Raw genomic sequence first — 17,968 nt, forward strand, 5'->3', positions numbered from 1 at the left:
CCCATGTGGCACAACTACTGAAGCCCGCATGCCTAGAGCCCGTGCTCCACAAGAAGAGAAGCCCATGCACTGCAGCGAAGAGTAACCCCCGTGTGCCGCAACTAGAGAAAGCTCATGCACAGCAACAAAGACCCAAAGCAGCCAAAAAATAAAATAAAATAAATAAATTTATTTTAAAAAATCACTATTGTGATCATACCAGGCCCACCCAGGTAATCCAAGATAATCTCTCCATCTCAAGATCCTTAACTTATTCACATCTGCAAAGTCCCTTTTACCATGTAAGGTAACATATTCACAGGTTCCAGGATCAGGATGTGGACATCTTTGGGCGTCCATTATTCAGCCTACCACACGAAATGAAAGCTTAACTGGCTGGGCATCTGCTCTCCAAGGAGCCATGTAACTCCTGGGAACTGGGGAGAAGAGCCTGATGGAGGAGCTTGGTGTGGACTGAAGCTTGAGTTGTTGAGGTGGGACTTGGGATGCAAGGGTGGGGCCCTGGGAAGGTGGCTTCCGGTGAGCCCTCTACCAGTGTCATGCAGGTGAAGAACCTCTTGAATGTGCCTTCCTGTCCAGGAAGTGCTCAAGGCTGTAGGCAGAGAAATTGAGGGTGGCCTCAAAGGCTCTACCTACCCTGGCTGAAGATAGGACCTTGTGTTCAAAACTGGGGACAGCATCTGTGGCCAGTGGGGTGGTGCATGACTGTATTAGAACTTGGCCTTCCAAGGCAAGAGGATGAGATGTGAGCCAGTGTTTGGGGGCTGACTCTTTGGGGAGACCGGGTCAGAAGTCACGTACTGGTGACTTAAGAGTGGAAGGTAGAATTCCATTTGGTCAAGGGCATGGGGTGAGTGCAGGAAGTCTCAGGCCAGGAGCTGGGGAAACGGAGTCCGTGCAGATGGTGCGAGCCACCTGAGTCAGCACCAGGTCTTTACCAGTTGGGGGTGTATGCAGCGGGACAGGCCAGGGACTGGCTCTGGTTGAGACAGATGCAGGTACCAGGTGATCTAAGCACAGAATGACAGACCTACAGGAATCAGAACATGTCAGAGTTGCTAGCAGGGTTTTGAGGCAGGGGTGGGTTTGGTCCCCAAACCCCTACATCTGCAGAAGCAGAAGATGTCATCCTAGGTGTCCCTGATCAGCCACGAGGGCAACACTGCCTGAGAAACAGCAGCAGGGGTGGGGCTGGGGGCGCTCTGGCATCTACTGGGCCCTACAATGGCCAGGAAATTCTTGGGGAGCATGGGAATGTCAGCACCATTGGGGAACACCAAGGTTTCAGATGTTCCAGGGTGTGGGGTGGGTTACGGTGATTTCAGCTCTGCCCAGTCTGTCCTCTGGCTTTCTGAGCTGCCTTGAGCTCTCCCAGGGCTTTGTGGCTTTTTCAGGGGAGCTCCAGGCCACCTCCCCTCTCCAGGTTGCCCTGACTCAGCTCGAGCCCTCGGGTCCCACCTGGAAGGCAATGTGTACAGCTTGAGAGTGTGAACTTTCTCCAGGGGACGAGGGTCTGGGGGGCTGGGTCGCTTGCAGGGGAAATAGTAAGGGGCAGTGTGCCAGCAGACAAGCATGACTAAGCAAGTACATGTACTAGAGGGCACTGCTGGCCCCCTCCTTCCTGCCACCTGTGGGTGTTAAAAGGACTATCTTTTCCCGTGGCCTCCCCACTCTAACTCCCCACCTCCACCCCCACCCCCAGCTTCCCTGAAGGGAGCTCCCTTGCTGATGCAGGTGACTGGATATTCCTCTTTTCCTGGCTGTGTTCCTTAAACTGCCTTCTCTCCCTCCTTTCATATGGTTCTTACCCTGTGATCTGGTCTCCTCCACCCCCCACCCCCCCTTCTCTGTCTCTTTTCAGCTCAGGAGGCAGGAGTAGGAGAAGCACAGCCCTGGGGGTGGAAGAGGCAAAAGTCTCAGTGCCTCACAGCCCCTGGGCATTTGGTGGGGAGGGGGGATGTCCTGGCACACACATTCCACGTGGTCTGCTTCTAACCCTGACTCTGCAATTTAATAGCTGTGTGAATTCAGGCAAGTTACTTAACCACTCTGTGCCTTGATTTCCTTACCTGTAAAATGGGGATAGTACTAGCACTTATCTCTAGAAGGTTCCTGGGAGGACTGAATGCGTTAATACATGCAAAGGGCTTAGGACAGTGCCTGGCACCAAATTAGCACTCAGAGGTGGCTCTCTGATGGGGTTCCACCCTCCCCTTTTCCTCCTCCTTCCCCTCCACCAGCCCAGGGCCCGCTGGAGGCTGAGCAGCAAAGAAAGGCCAGGAAGTGCAGTGCGGAGGATTAGGATAGCTAGCAGGCTGAATCTCCAGGTGCAGAGCTGGAAGTGGCAAACTGGTTTTGAGTCCAGACCCTGCTGGAATCCAGAGGAGCAGGGATCAGCATCCTGACGTCACAGCTGCTCTCTTTTTTCTCCTCCTTTGCTGCCAGAAGTTCCCAGGAGCTTTCACAGAGAGGGAGGATCCTGAAACAAAGCCTCTGATTGGCTGCTTTCATTTTAGTCCCTTGTCAGTTTCCAGCCTGATAGGGAAGGAGTGGAGTGTAAGGGATTTAAAACTCAGAAGTAGCAATATTTAGATAGGTTAGAGAAGGAAGGAGGGAAGAGGGAGGAAAGCAGGGACAGGGGAGCGGGCCAAGGTAAGAGGTTCTTCTCCAGTTGCCTGGGATGGTTTGTGAAGTCCTGGGGATTGAGGGTGGGGACTGGATTGTATGCTCTTTTGGACTGGAAGCTGGCTGAAGCGGAGTGGCTGTTACTTTTGAGACAGGAGAGACAAAGGGAGATGCTGCGCACAAACCTTTTAATATGCGGTCTTCGTGGCGTCTATTCAGAGAGGGGGGCCCCTGGGGAGTGCTCCCTGGACCATAGCCCCAACACTTGGGCCACCATTCCCCCTTCCCCCTTCTCCTGTGAGTGGCCCAGGACCTGTAGGACCCTGTCTTCCTTTAGGGCTCTGTAAGGCTCCTTTTCAGTGCTCAGAGTCCGTCCTTCGCTTGTGCTGAGGCCTGGAGCGGGACCATCTGCTTTCGCTCCTGTCGCAGCTGCCTCCTCTTCCCTCTCCTCCTGTGGCAGGTGGGAGTGGGTGGGTGGGCGGGAGAGTGGTGCCCTCGGTATGCAGCCTCCAGGCCAGCCTGGGGCTCCCAGGGGGCTCTCCATTCAGGTGTGCCCAGCTACCAGCTCTCTGCCCCAAACATCTGCCACTCCCTGGAGCCGTGAGCCCCAGGAAGGACTCCAGGAGACTCTCAGCCAATTGGGGACACAGGGACAAAGAGCCCTGGCCTGGAAGAGGAGGCCTGGGTTTGAGTCTTAATGCCACCCCAGCCTGGATGTGTGACCCTGGGAGAGTCTCTGCTGTCTCTGGGTGGAGGCCCACCTGTTTTCCACATCCTGCGCAGTGTCTGGCAGTGGCTGGCCCAGGGTCTCCGGCAGGAGGGCAGTGGCAGCGCTGGCAGCCACGGGGACAGCGCCGTAGATAAAGAGAGGCACGGAGGGGTAGATCTCGGCGGTCATGCTCACCAGTGGGCTCACAATGCTGCCCACTCGGGCCAGCGTGCTGCCCATTCCCAAGCCTGTCTGCCTGCGGGACCCAGGGGGATGGGTGCCGGTTAGTGTTCTGGCATGAATGCTGAGGTTCTGGCTGACTCTGGGGCCAGGGCAGCTCGGGCCCAGCCCCAGGAGACCCGCTGGTGCCTGCTCTGTTCCCCATTTGATTAGCTAACCAATTTGGCATTTATTTTGGAGATTAAAAAAAAAAAACAGGTTGGGAAAGGCTCTGGGCAGAGAATCAGGAGACTGAATTTTGCCTCTGCCTTTAACTTGCTATGTGACCTTGGGCAAGTCTCTTGCCCTCTCTGGACAGTTTCCTGAACGGTTGAGTTAGCTTAGTTCGGCCAGTTGTTCTCAGATCACCTGAGGGATTTCATTTACAGTTGCCCCAGCTCCACACAGACCTCTTGGGTTAGAATCCCCAGGGGACGGGACCTGGACTCTGCATGTTAAGAATATGTTAAGAACATTCTCTATGAGAGCAGAGGTTAAAAACTTTGACTAGGGAGATAAACTGCTTGGTTTCAAATCTAAGCTTCCTGACTTATAAGATATGTGACCTTGGGCAAGGCACTTAACCTCTCTGTGGCTCAGTTTTCTCATTTGGAAAATGGGAATTATCATAGTACCTACCTCATAAGCGTGTTATGAGGACCAAAAGAGTTGATATTTGTAAACAATTTGACAGCGCCTGGCACATAGTACTACCTTATACTATTGTTCTTTCAGCTGAAATCCTTTGAAAGTACAGTACAGTAACCATGACCCCTTGGGGTTCTCATTCCAAGTAGCCTAGGGAAGCCTGCCATTTCTTTGACATCTCATATGAATTTTGCACCCCATTCTATTTTGTTGTTGTTGTTGTTGTTTTGCATCCCATTCTTAAAATAGATATGTGTTTCTGGTGTCTTCATGCAAAAATACCCCCTCCATGCAACCTTGGCACTCAAAAAAGCAGTGCTGTATTTATCCATACAACTCCCAGAATCACCGTTATTAAGTGCTTGCTCTGTGACAAAAAATTACTTTCATGTTTGTGGTCTTTGGTTTCAGACATACTACCTGGTTAAAGATGGAATTTAGATTTTGTGGCAGCTTCTAACTTGTGCTTTGGAGATCAAGGGGAGACTTCAATTAACTGCCTCTGAGATGTGTCTTCTTGGCCTCCATTCAATTAACTGCCTCTGAGATGTGTCTTCTTGGCCTCCAACCCTGTCCCAGTTGGTGGCTCAGATCTTCCCCTTAGGTCAGGTAAGAGCTTAGTGGGCAGCCTAAGTGTGTACTGAGCGGCTGATGTAGACCTTTCACTGTTAGGTGCTGGGAGGGCGCCTTGGGCTGGGGCATACTGGACTGTGCTCTGGGTCTGACCTGTGTGCGGGGGAATGTCTTGCCCCAAAGCCCCTCCCATTAAGCTCCCACTCACCGGATCATTGTGGGGTACAGCTCCCCAGTGTACAGGAAGATGCAGTTGAAGGAGGCAGCCAGGCAGCCCTTCCCCAGCACAGCAAGGGAGGTTCGGACAACGGACTGATCTAGAGAGAAGAGAGGGGCTCAGCAGATCTCGGGAGTGTGGGCTGAGAAGTTGGGTCATGTCTGGGGGTGTGGCCAAGGATGAGGGACCAAGATGTTCATGGGTGCTCACCCTGGGGTACCACCCCATTGATCAGGATGCAGATGCCTGCCAGCAGCAGTGAGGCCATCTGGGCAGGCCGGCGGCCCATAGTGTTGATGACAAGGAAGCCCACGAGCTTGGCAGGCAGGTCCACAGCACCAAAGATCACCTGGATTAGGTAGATGCTGACCCCAAAACCCTGCAGGTCCATGACCAGCCCATAGTAGGCAAAGCTAGTGGCAAACCTAGTGGGGAGGGATGAGGGGTATGGAGTTTGTTAGGAAGATTAAAGGAGGGGGTGCTCATCCAAAACAGGGGTGAGCTGCACAGGTTACCCTACTTAAGAATCTGGAATCTACCTCGCCTAATATTTCTTCTGTTATTTAGTATGCACTTTAAGTATTGGGGTAGTCCTCCAATACCCCAGATTTCTCAGTCTTCTGATAGTGTCCCCAGTGTATTAGGGAATTTTCACTTAGTTGCCATGTAGGATTTACACAGTTTTAGTCTTTATTTTATCTATTAATACTGGACTGAGGGAGGACAAGTGGATATCCAAAGCCATATCTTTAGGGCCAAGGTGTTGGGAGAGGCCAGTTTTCCGGGACCTGTCCGTGGTCCTGGGATGGGTGTTGTGCTTCTTAAGATGTCAAGAGCCCAGAATATAAAGCTCAGGTTGTTGGACAGAACCCACCGCCTGGAGTAAATCCCAAATTGGAAGCAAAGAATTCATTGGTAGGATTGTTCCTTCTGACCATGTTTCTCTTGACTGTCATGGGATTGCTATGATGATGGGGTTGGGAGAGTAGCACGTGAGAGGGGTAATGGGTGATGTTGCAGTGGGAAAGGAAGATTTTTGGCTGGTCTCAACCCTGGCCAGAGTGTACTTTCAGAGATGAGTTTTGCCTGTGCCTGTGTTTCTGGCAGGCACCACAAGGCCAGTAATGTCTCTCAATGTTTTGCAAGCCAGCCTCGTCTCTGCCTTTGTGATGTAATTTGGTTGACTCTGCGGCCCGTCAGTACCGATGAAGTGTTTCCATATTGGAACAGAGCTGATAAAAGGAGAAGAATATGGAGAGATTGATGCCCAGTTTGGGGATTGGAGGCAAACTGAGGCTGGAGGTCATCTGGTTCTTTAAGACTCTCTCTGGTGGGGGATTCCTGCCCCTCATAGCTGGTCTGCTGACTTCCTCCCTCCTGTCTCCCTTCTTCCATCCCCTGCGTCCACTCTTTCCCCAACCAGTCTTTTGTCTCTTGGTCTGTCTGTCTGTCCATCAGTCTGTCTGTCTGGGCCTACCACAGCATGGAGAGGCAGAGGAAGAGGCGGCGAAGGGCAGGACAGCGCAGCAGCTCCATGGCCGAGGCCTGGCCCTTGCCCAGGGTCAGCTCCTTCTGCAGACTGGCCCGGAGCACCTGCTGGGATGGACAGGGCTCAGGGCTTGGACTTCCATAGACGCTCCTCCCAGCCTAGCTCCTCAGTCAGAGAAGTCCTGTGAGTCCTGGGTTTAGGGGTGGAGCCCTGGTGGGGTGTCATGGGAGGTCTCAGGGGTCTCACCTCCATACTTAGACTGGCCCCCTCTTCCCGCTTCCCATTGATCCAGGCCACTCTTTGCAGGGCCTTCAGGGTGAGGTCCAGCCTCCCAGAGGAGGAGTACCAGCGGGCCGACTCGATGAAGAACCTGGGAGCAGGGGTGAGCGTGGGTGTTGGCATGGCTTCAGTTCCAGTCACTGGGGCTGGAGGTAGGGCATGGGCTTTCCAGAGGTCTGCAGTGGGATTTTATGTAAGAGTGGGAACCCAGGACTTTGCCACACCCCAATCTCTAGGACCATAAGGCAGTGCCCAGCTTGGTGATGACTTATTCCCCAACACGGGAGCTCAGCCCTTGGGTGCTGGGTAAAGGGAGCAAGGCAGGCAGGCTGGAGAGCTGGGGGGAGCTGGGGAAGCCAGAGAACCAGACACCCTGGGGCAAGTCCTTCCGCCCAGAGCCTCAGTTTCCCCATTGGTCACACTGAGTCACTGGCCTGGGTTTGACCTTCTCTGATTCTGCGGGCGAGATCTGGGGGAAGTCTTGTCCCTCGCATCCCTCTGGGCCCCACGCACCAGGAGTAGATGAAGAAGGCAAAAAAGGGCACAGAGACCAGCAGCTGCAGGTAGCGCCAGTGGGGCACAGCATAGGCCACACCAGCCAGGAGAAACTGGCCCAGGCTGTAGACGTAGCCAATCAGGGTGCCCACGCAGGCCCGCGTGTGGATGGGCATCCACTCCACATCTGAAAAGAGGGTTAGAACAGAGTGGTGGAACTTACTGGGTGCCAGGTGGGTGGAGACCCGTGGAGCCCACCAAGACCCCTCTCCCTGTTCAAACCTTGGTCTGTCCCAAGGCTCAGTGGAAGATACATCAAACGAGGTTGGGGGCCATGGGAGGGGGAGTGGGGGACCTGTGATGGAGGTGGGGATGGGGAGGTAGGTTTGGCATCCCCAGGAGTTGTCCCCTCCACTCCCCTGCTGTGTGTTTTTGCTCCTCTCCAACCTACTGTCCTGGCCAGCGTCCTCTTTCCCTTCAGAGCATCTCTGACCACTCATTCCGTCCTCAACAGCACCCGCCCCTCTGGTCCTTCTCAGTCTGGGCTGGATTTCAGCCTCAGTGGCCAGAGCAGCTCAGAGGAGACAGTAGCTTTCCTCTACTCTGGAGAATTGAGGTGGGAGTGGGACCACCTCTCTGCTTCTGTCTGAAGAGGTCCAGTTTCGTTCCTTGTGGGCTCCTGATGTGGCAGCTGGGGCAGTGGCTTGAAGACTTAGATTGGCCTTTGGGACTGGATTCTCTAGGTGTCCTGCCCCTGCCCTAGCCTTGTCCTGGTTAATTCCTTTAGTCTGGAGAATCCCAAACCCTTAGATTCCCTTCTGGGCTTGAGGAATGAGCTTGGGTAAATCCTCTCCCTTCTCCCCAGCCTCAGGTTCCTCATCTGAGAAACAGGGAGCAGGGGGGTGACTTATCCAAGGATGCACACTGATGACTCATGGACAGGCCATGCTCAGTCCATAAATGTGTCTGGTCTATATGATGCTGGCTTGCCCTATGTTAAAAATATGAGAATGAATTGCAAATGTTAAAAAAATTGGGATATTTTACACTGATAAAAAAGGGTGGGGGAGGGTCTGACAGCCCTGAGACTTCTTGGCTGGAGCAGCTGAGTGGCTGTGGCCCCTCTGGATGGATGTGACTATCTTTCAGAGACAGTCCTCACCACTGCCTAATGCCTGTTGTCTGCTTCAGTCATTTATGGGAATTACCTGGCCCTAACAATGGACTTTGCAATCACATGTCTAAATGAGAGGTCAGGATGGTGTGAGCCCCGGGAAAAAGGCTGTTATGTTGGCTGGAAGGGCAGGACAGGCTGAGTGCAGGAGGGGTGGGCTGGGAGAGGAGGCTGGAAAGGGGCTGCAGGGCTGGGTGGTCGGAGGGGAGTGGGTAGGGGCCTGCCCTGCCCTTCCAGCCTCCCTCACTCAGTGTCATGCAGTTGAGGGAAATGCCAGCCAGCGCCATGCCCGAGAGGAGCCGGAAGGCACAGTAGACGGGGAAGTTGGGAGCAAAGGCGGCGCAGGTTCCTGACACAGCCGTCTGCAGGTAGTTCAAGATCAGCACCTTCCGGCGGCCCAGCCTGTCGGGGGAAGGAAGACCTGTAGCAGGCGTCCTGAGGACCAGCAGGGCCAGGCTAAATTGGGAGAGGGGCGCTTGCCCTGGGTGAGTCCCTGGGGTGGGGGTCTTTGCAGGACCCGTGACTTATCATGAGGCTGTGCTATAGGTCCTCAAACGAGCCCCAGCTGGTGATGCCAACCTCCCACCTAGGCCCCCCAAGCCCAGGTGAGGAGCCCCCAGTCCCAGCCCGGCTCCTTGGCCCTGCCCAGGACTGACCTGTCTGCCAGGTGCCCGAATATCATGGCTCCGAGAAGCACCCCTACCATGTACAGGGACTGAGCCAGCTGGCGTAAGGCCCTACGAGAACACACGAGGTCCCACTGTGGGGAGAGGGGGCAAGGGTCAGGCCAAGGTGAGCCTGGGCTGCAGGGCAGCCCCTTGCCCTCCTTCCGGCTGGCCCTCTGAGGCCTGTGTCACCCTCTTCCTCTGACTCTTCTCTTTGGCCCCAGGAGCTGAGAGGCTTTTCTTGACCCCTACAACTCCCACCTCCCCCTTTCCTACAAAGACCCCCATCTTGAACCCCTTTCTCCATTTTCCCATCTTGGCCTCTGGAGAGTTTGAGACAGTCTCTGTGTATGTGTATATGTATGTGTGTGTGTGTGTGTGTGTGTGTGTGTGTGTGTGTCTCAGAGGGGAAAGCACACTCTGGATGGTGCACAGAGGGGCCCAGGTCTCCTCACCTCCATCACGATGGTGGAAGGGAAGGTGCTATTGTCATAGATCCAGCCGTGGGTGCAGGGCTCTGTGGCCCCCGTGCTGTTGGTCTCTGTGCCATTGGGAGAGGGCAGCCCCCGCTGGGGGGAGGTGAAGCGGAGGCAGGACTCAGGCCGCCCCTGCCCGTCCCGGGGCAGCCAGGCGTCCAGCTCCCCGTCCTTGCTGAGGTTGGCGTCGGCAGGCGGGCGGCAGTGGTGGGTGGGGACAGCGGCAGTGAAGTTCTGCAGGGTGTTGTGGGAGGCCATCAGGAGCAGGGGGAGGACCACCAGAGTGACCTGGATCTGCTGGAAGCGGCCGGCGCCCCCCACCTGCAGCAGGAGGTCATTGAAGGCCATGGGGCCAGGCCTGGCCGAGAGGCTGGGGGCTGAGGACGTCCAGTCCCAGGCCCTCCGTCTGTGTGCCGGTCTGCCTGCTGCCGTTCCCTGGTGGAGAGGGACTGCCGTTGCTTCCGCAGCCAAGCTGCTCCTGGAACTGAATCTGAGCTGCCTCTGTAGGGGGGACAGCAGCCCGGCCAGGCGGCCCCTCCTTCCTTCTCTCTCCTTGTTCCGTCCCTCCCTTTCCTTGGCAGCCACTCCTCACTTGGTGTGAGTGTGTGGGGTGTTTCTCAGCTTTCAGGGTCTGCTGTAGCGCTGACCCCTACAGGGGCAGTATTTAATCCTTGGCCTGGAGGGAATGAGTTAAAGTGTGACTTGGTATCAGAAGGATTAACCCTCCAAGTATCCTTGTATCAGTGGAATTTCTCCACATGGGTATAAAGGGCAGGAGAGGGTGGACTGAAGTGGGGGTGATGGGAGCAGATTGTACTGGGCATCTGGGGGCAGGAGGGGACAGGGTGGGACCTTTCTGTCTTCCTTTTAGTGAGGGGATGGGGCTCTGGGAAGTGTGCTGGCCTCTTGTGGGGCTTCTGTCCCTTTTAGTGGGCAGGATCCAAAGGGACCGTCGTGGGGAGGGGGTGCCAGAGAAAATACAGGTCGCCCAGTTAATTTGAATTTCAGATCATCAAAGAAATTTTTTTCTTTAGTGTTAAGAATGTCCCTAATAGTTACATGGGACATACTTCTACTAAAAAAGTATTCACTGGGGCTTCCCTGGTGGTGCAGTGGTTGAGAGTCCGCCTGCTGATGCAGGGGACACGGGTTCGTGCCCCGATCCGGGATGATCCCACATGTCGCGGAGTGGCTGGGGCCGTGAGCCATGGCCGCTGAGCCTGCGCGTCCGGAGCCTGTGCTCCGCAACGGGAGAGGCCACAACAGTGAGAGGCCCGCGTACCGCAAAAAAAAAAAAAAAAAAGTATTCATTGATCAGAAATTCAAATTTAACTGGGTTTCCTGTATTCTTTTTTTTTTTCTTAACATCTTTATTGGAGTATAATTGCTTTATATTGTTGTGTTAGTTTCTGCTGTATCACAAAATGAATTAGCTATATGTATACGTATATCCCCATAAACCCTCCCTCTTGTGTCTCCCTCCCACCCTCCCTACCCCACCCCTCTAGGTGGTCACAAAGCACCGAGCTGATCTCCCTGTGCTATGCGGCTGCTTCCCACTATCCTGTACTATTTGCTAAAATTGGCAACCCCGGTCTTTGGTCTTCTGGGGACAGCTTACATCTTATAGGACCACGGCTTTGTTCAATTGGAAGACACAATAGAGGTCAGAGGCTGCTTTTGAAGCAGTGGGACCTAAGACCAACATCTTATGTGATGTAGATCGAGTCTTCCAGTACCTCAGCTTTTACTTTCTTTCTCATCCCGATTCAAAATTTCCCTTGGTCTTGTCTTCTGTCTATAGCTTCTCCTCCTCCCCTCCTCCTCCTCCCCCTCCCCCTCCTCCTTTTTCTTCTTCTTGTTCTTGTTCTTCTTCTCCTCCTCCTCCTCCTCCTCCTCCTTCACAATGAGCATGAACTTATTTTACTTTTAGCCACAACTCTAAGACATTCACTTGATTTCCCCAACGGTTTGGTTCCTGCGTCCAGTTCACTCCTGCTCAGGGCAGTGCCAAGCTCTGATTGGATGGGTTTCTATGGGATCCGATTGGTTGGATCCTGGGTTGGGGATGTCAACAGAGTGGATTACAGCTTCTTGCTTTACTTTGCATAGTGTACATTATATAAACCATGGACTCTGGAGTCAGCTTACTTGGATCCAAATCCTCACTCCACACTTGCTGGCCATGGGCAAGTTGCTAAACTTTCTGTATCTCAGTGTCCTTGTTTGCAAGATGGGGATAATGGTTGTGTATACCTCATTGGGTTGTTGGAGGGTTAAATGAGCAAATACAGGTAAAGATCTTAAGGTGGTCCCTGCCCTGTGGCTCAGTGACCATGAGCTGTTCTTATTGTTTGTTTCTGGTAAAAAGGTGATACTATCACACTGATTTTAGAGAGAAAGTGTGCCTGGGCACATCTTACCCTCAGAACAGTGATTCCTGAGTGGGGGAGATTTTTCCCCAGGGGACATCTGGAGACATTTTTGGTTGTCACCACTGGGGGTGGTGGTACTACTGGCATCTAGTGGGTAGAGTCCCAGGGATGCTACTCAACATCCTACAGTGCACAGGACAGGTCTCCATAACCAATAATTTTCTGGAGCTAGAATGTCAATAGTGCTAAGAAACCCTACCCTAAAAGATGTCCTCAAACTTCTTTTGTATAGTGATCAATCCCATACCTGCTTGGCAAAGGACAGTGCAGTCAGATGGATGACTCCTACCAACATATTTCTAAGAATCCCCACATGCTTATTTGAATGGGCAAATGTTTGCAAGGTGAACATGAGAACTCCTCTGCCTCCCCAGAATAACAGCAGACTTGCAGGCTCCAATGTGCTGCAAGTCTTCCCCTAGCTGCGCCTACCCAGCCAGTTTTGCCACTGGAGTGGTTGAATCAAGACCCTGGTCTCCCTGTGTCCAGGCCAACACCCTTTCCCACCATGTTCTAACTCGATCGCTGGGCTTGGGTTACCATATTAGCCTCTTTTTTGCCCTTCATGGTGTGTTTCCATTTGGGGTCTCTGGCTGTCCCTCTCTGAAATCTGCCACCCAGTGACTGCTCCTCTAGCCCACTTCAGAGATTTTGGCATATGTCTGAACACAATGGATTATTAGGGTTCCATAGTTTTACAGGAGGTATGCCAGGCCCTGTACAAATTAGCTGATGCGAAGGGCCGTGAAGGGAAGGGGCATTTCTCAATTCTTCTGGGCACAAATCTCCAAGTCTTATTGAGGGGAAGCAGTTTGACTTCTGACTTCTCTTGTAAGGAGTCAAGATGCTCTGTTAACATCGCACAGTTTACACAAACTACACTTTTGTGTATGAAGTTGGGGGATTGTTTATTGTCTATTGAAGTCCTGGGTACATAAAGTCTTACGCTAGTTCAAACCTATTCTGTCTAACTTCAAAACCAACCAAGTTCTTAACTGGTACTCTGGAGGTGTGGACTGCGCAGCTAAAGAGCTCTTGGTGACTATGTGACCTCATATGTACAGAAGAGAATAGGGGAGGCCCAGAGAGGTATGAGGCTCAGCCCAGCTTCCCTCCTCCCACCCTGTGTTGGTTCTGGGCTGGGACCCCATGGGTGTCCAGATGCCTGACAACATTTTCCAGGCCAAGGTATATAGGAAACTTGTGGCCTGGGGATGTGAGGACAGCTGGACAAACAGCTTGGGGGTTCTGGGGCCAGTCTCCTGCCAGGACTTGGTGCCCTCATGGGGGAGTGGGTGGAGTGCCAAGTGCAGTGGGGGAGATTGTGGGCCCCTACAAGCACCCTTCTTCTCTGAGCCTGTGTCCAGTCCTGCCTGGGAGAAGAGTTCCTTCCCTAGTGTCTGACCAGCTCCAAGCCAGCCTAAGTCTGGAAAAGGCTCAACTGGAAACTCTAGGGACTGAACTGTGGTTGGCTCCTGGAATTATCTGGTTAGTGAGGGGATTCCCCACCAGGCTCTCAGCTCATGGAGAGTTTCTGGATGGAATTGCTCCCTTGGCAAATGATTTGTAGAGCCAAGAACTATCCTTTAGGAACATTCTGGGTCATTAAACACCCAGAGTTGGACTCCCCTGTGCTCACTGGAATGTGCACTTAAGTTCTGGCCATGCTCACCGAGAAGGGGTCAAATCTGAGGACTTCCGACTGGCCAAGAGCCACAGAACCACGTGCCATTAGTGATGAACACCATCACACAGGTGAAAACTTCCATTGTGCAGATGAGGAGACCAAGGCCCAGAGTAAGCAAGGGATTTGTCTAGGATCACACAGCAAGCAAATCTAGAACTCAGCCCTCCTGATTCCATTGCTTTTTCTACTATGTTAGCAGCCATCACATATCCCAGATTTTCTGAGACATCCAGATTTTGTATAATTTTATTCCATTAACTAAATGGGATTTAAGGTGTGTGACTACCTGTGATTTTGATGTTGATTATTTTGTGAGACTTTTCAAATAAAATAATTTACAGATAAAGAAAACACTCTTGCTCAGATCACATGCCCTAAGTGTGAGTTTGAAATGATTGACCTGGAGAGAAGTCTGGCAGACTCCAAGTGCCTGCCAGGCCTACAACAACATTCGGATCAAGAAGCCAAATTGTGAGCTTTATGCCTGTGGCCTGGCTACTTAGAAATTAATCCAAAGACTGCCATTTAAAGGCTGGATATGAGGCTTACCTGGTGGCGCAGTGGTTGAGAGTCCGCCTGCCGATGCAGGGGACACGGGTTCGTGCCCCGGTCCAAGACCATCCCACATGCCGCGGAGCGGCTGGGCCCGTGAGCCATGGCCGCTGAGCCTGCGCGTCCGGAGCCTGTGCTCTGCAACCGGAGAGGCCACAACAGTGAGAGGCCTGTGTACCACAAAAACAAACAAACAAACAAACAAATAAATAAATAAAGGCTGGATATGAGTCTAGTAACCAATGAAGTGGCTCAGTATGAGGACGCCCTCCAAGTGAGGTGCTCCACATTGGGTGGCAATTCACTGAGCCAGTTCAGGGACAGAGAGAAGCAAATAGGGAAAGCGGGAGGAGCTGGAGTTGTGGAGGAACAAGCAGACATGGAGAGAGGGTGGAATCCAGATAGGGAGTTGGGAATGGCCAGAGGAATGGCGTATATGGGGGGGTGGGTCAGTACATCCTGACACCAGCATCGCAGGTCACCAGGAGTCCTGAACATGTGACTAGGAGCTGCTTTCCTGGGCATCTTCCTTTACCTTCCCGTGTGTCTTTGCAGTAAACCCCCGGATACAGCACAGGAACAGCTAGGACGTCCTGGGAGCCACCCTGAATTCTGGACAACTGAAAGACGGGGATGGGGTGAGAGAGCCAGTGTACTTCACTGAGCCCAATTCTTCTCCCTGCAGGTTGAGACCCACTCAAGCCAAGGGGAGACATTGATGGTCCCATTGTCAGCTGACCCTAAGTCAAATGTTGTGGAGGTGGGACGGGGAGAAGTCAGGTGCCAGGCAGGCATGAAGGGCAAGCATAAGAGGAGCTGTTGCAGTCTAGGAACCGAAAGAAGTGAAATGAGGCTAGATTTCAGGGTGCAAGGTAGAGGGTGTTAAAAACTGAAGCCATTGGGGCAGGTTGGGGCCTGATCATGATGGGCCTTGTAACAGAGTTTAGACTTCATCCCGATGGGGTGTTACCAAAAAACTGAAGCATGGGGGCAATATGATTTAGTTCACGTTTATTAAGCACTCTCTCACAAATATCTAAATACAGACTTGAGAGTAATTAGCTCCGTGGCTGATAATTGAAGCCCTGCTGTGTGTCTGAGTTGTCCAGTATGGTAGCCACTAGCTACTACTGGGCGCCTGAATTGAGCTAATCCTAATGGAGATATGCTGTTAGGGTAAAACACATATGGATTTTGAAGACTCAGTATGAATTAAAGGCTATAAAGTATCTCATTGATAACTTTTCTATTGATTACATGTTGAAATGGTAATATATGGATATATTGGGTTAAATAAAAATATTATTATAGTATTAAAATTAATTTCATCCTTTTAATAGTTACTAGGAATTTTTAAATTACACAAGTGGCTTGCATTATATTTTCACTGGACAGTGCTGGTAAAGAATCCTAGAGGAAGAGGTCCTAGGAAGAGTTTTGAGAGATGATCATTAAGAGCTGATAAAGGAATTGCTTTTGGAATTGTTTGGTTATAAGGAACAGAAACACTTGAGTTTATCTTTGAAAAGAAGGAGTTTATTCAGAGAATTAAAAATAGTTGATAGAACTCAGGGACAGAAAGGGCATCCAGGGCTGAGAGGGAATTGGGACCTGGAATCCATTAAGAATCAACGCACGGACTTCCCTGGTGGCGCAGTGGTTAAGAATCTGCCTGCCATTGCAGGGGACATGGGTTCGAGCCCTGGTCAGGGAAGATCTCACATGCTGCAGAGCAACTAAGCCCGTGCACCACAACTACTGAGCCTGCACTCGAGAGCCCGCGAACCACAACTACTGAGCCCACGTGCTGCAACTACTGAAGCCCGCATGCCTAAAGCCCATGCTCCGCAACAAGAGAAGCTACCACAATGGGAAACCCACGCATTGCAATGAAGAGTATTCCCTGCCCGCCACAGCTACAGAAAGCCCTTACGCAGCAACAAAGACCCAACGCAGCCAAAAATAAATTAAAAAAAAAGAATAAAGGCAAATGATCTCACCATTTGTTTATCTGTTTATCTGAGCCCATGTCTTTCCCCACCCCCCGCCATGCACCTGCTTCATTCTTTCTCTGCAACTGATTTTCTCTGCTCTACTTTTATCTGGGCCAGCCCACCTTCATGCTAACTTGCCTTCTCAGGACAGGAAACAAGAGATGGACTAGAACTTCCATGACCCAAATTCCAGCCTGGAGGGAAAATGTGATTAATGAGATTTGGACCTGAAGTGCCCTCTTGTCCAGTCAGTCATGACCAGAGGTGCAGGGTCATGTTAACTGTTCAGTTAGCAGGCTCTGGGGAATGTAGACCCTTGAGGAAGGTGTGGGTGCGGGACAAAGTGATCACCATAGCATTTTACAGGAAACCCTAAAGGAGACTGAGAAGGAGCAGCCAGAGTGTGGGAGGGAGCTGTAAGCACATGGCATCTCAGAAACCAAGGAAGGAGGCCATGACCAATAGAACGAAATCTGCTGTGAGGTCAAGTAAGACAAGGGATGACAAGTGACCTATGGATTTGGCACAGGGATGATGAGTGTTGTTGGTGAAAACAATTTCAGAGAAGGATGGGAGCCAGAGCGAAGTTTGGATGAGGTTAGAGGGTGGAGGCAGGGGAGGCAGACAGGAGCTTTGTGAAGTTTGGCTGTGAAGTGGAGAAAGAGACAGTGTGGCCCTGGAGGGAGACGTGGCCTCCAAGGAAGTTTGGTTGGTTGGTTTGTGTTAAGATAGGAGAGATTTGGGTTTATTTAACTGGTGATGGGAAGGAGCCAGGAGAGAGGGAAAGGGCAGAGACCCAAGGAGAAGGCAGATGGCTGCTGGTGGGAGAGGCTGGATGCAGAGCCCCAATGGGAGGATTGGACTTTCTGTTGTGATTGGGGGAAACTTGGGAAACATGGTGGCAGACGTCTACAATGTTCAGTTACGGTTGCAGTTTTCTCAGTTATGTAGGAGACAAAGCTGCCTGGTGGGCGCAGGGTTGGGACATGGATCAGAGACTTGGGGTGAGCAGGGAGAAGGAGGTCGGGATTGGAGGAGCCCTGGCTTCCGTCTGCAGCCACTCTGGGCTTATCTAGTCAAGTGCTCACATGCATGACGGGACGTAGATACACACGTGGTATTTCCAAGGACAGGACTTGCTATAGACTGCTTTGTAACCCCCAATGTGATGGTACTAGGAGGTGGGGCCTTTGGGAGGTAATTAGAGTTAGATGAGGTCATGAGGGTGGGGCCGTCATGATGGAATTAGTGCCCTTAAAAGAAGAGAAACCAGAAAGCTCGATTCATCTCTCTCCCGCCATGTGAGACACAGTGAGAAGGTATCTGACCATCTGCAAGCCAGGAAGGGGGCCCCCACCAGGAACTGAGTCTGCCAGCACCTTGATCTTGGACTTCTCAGCCTCCCGAACTGTGAGGAAGAAATTGTTTAAGTGATTCTGTCTGTGGCATGTTGTTATAGCAGTCCGAGTCGACTAATACAGGCTTGGCGTATACACACGTCAGTGTGCTCACACTGGACACACGTGTTCACATCAGCCCACCTTGCATGTACCTGTGTGCCCACACCTGTATGTACATGCCAGTGTGGATGGGCAGATGCACATACTCACATGTCCATACCAGGCCCTGCCCCCTTTCCCACCCCTGTTCCTGAGCAGCATGGCTTGAGTTCTTCACTGCTGTTTATTGAAAACTCCCATTGAAGAAAGTGGTGGGAGCAAGGGGAAGGGA

The 17,968-nt window shown here is 52.2% G+C and overlaps 1 protein-coding gene across 1 annotated transcript in view; it reads right to left on the reverse strand.

Annotated features, from left to right (window-relative positions):
* Positions 1 to 3,183: 3,183 nt before the first annotated feature.
* LOC308620849 (uncharacterized protein) overlaps positions 3,184 to 17,968 on the reverse strand; it is a gene marked incomplete at its 5' end in the record, with an annotated part of 35,184 nt that continues 20,399 nt past the window's right edge. Inside the window, 9 exons of the mRNA XM_081240741.1 lie at positions 3,184 to 3,590; positions 4,983 to 5,091; positions 5,202 to 5,416; positions 6,469 to 6,584; positions 6,727 to 6,850; positions 7,273 to 7,441; positions 8,676 to 8,830; positions 9,085 to 9,188; positions 9,549 to 9,927. Coding sequence (XP_081096867.1) covers positions 3,320 to 3,590; positions 4,983 to 5,091; positions 5,202 to 5,416; positions 6,469 to 6,584; positions 6,727 to 6,850; positions 7,273 to 7,441; positions 8,676 to 8,830; positions 9,085 to 9,188; positions 9,549 to 9,927 — 1,642 coding nt within the window. The 3' untranslated portion in view covers positions 3,184 to 3,319. The remainder of the gene's footprint in view (positions 3,591 to 4,982; positions 5,092 to 5,201; positions 5,417 to 6,468; positions 6,585 to 6,726; positions 6,851 to 7,272; positions 7,442 to 8,675; positions 8,831 to 9,084; positions 9,189 to 9,548; positions 9,928 to 17,968) is intronic.

Source organism: Mesoplodon bidens (genome assembly GCF_964165515.1).
Source record: "Mesoplodon bidens genome assembly, chromosome: 7".
Classification (NCBI taxonomy): Eukaryota; Metazoa; Chordata; class Mammalia; order Artiodactyla; family Ziphiidae; genus Mesoplodon; species Mesoplodon bidens.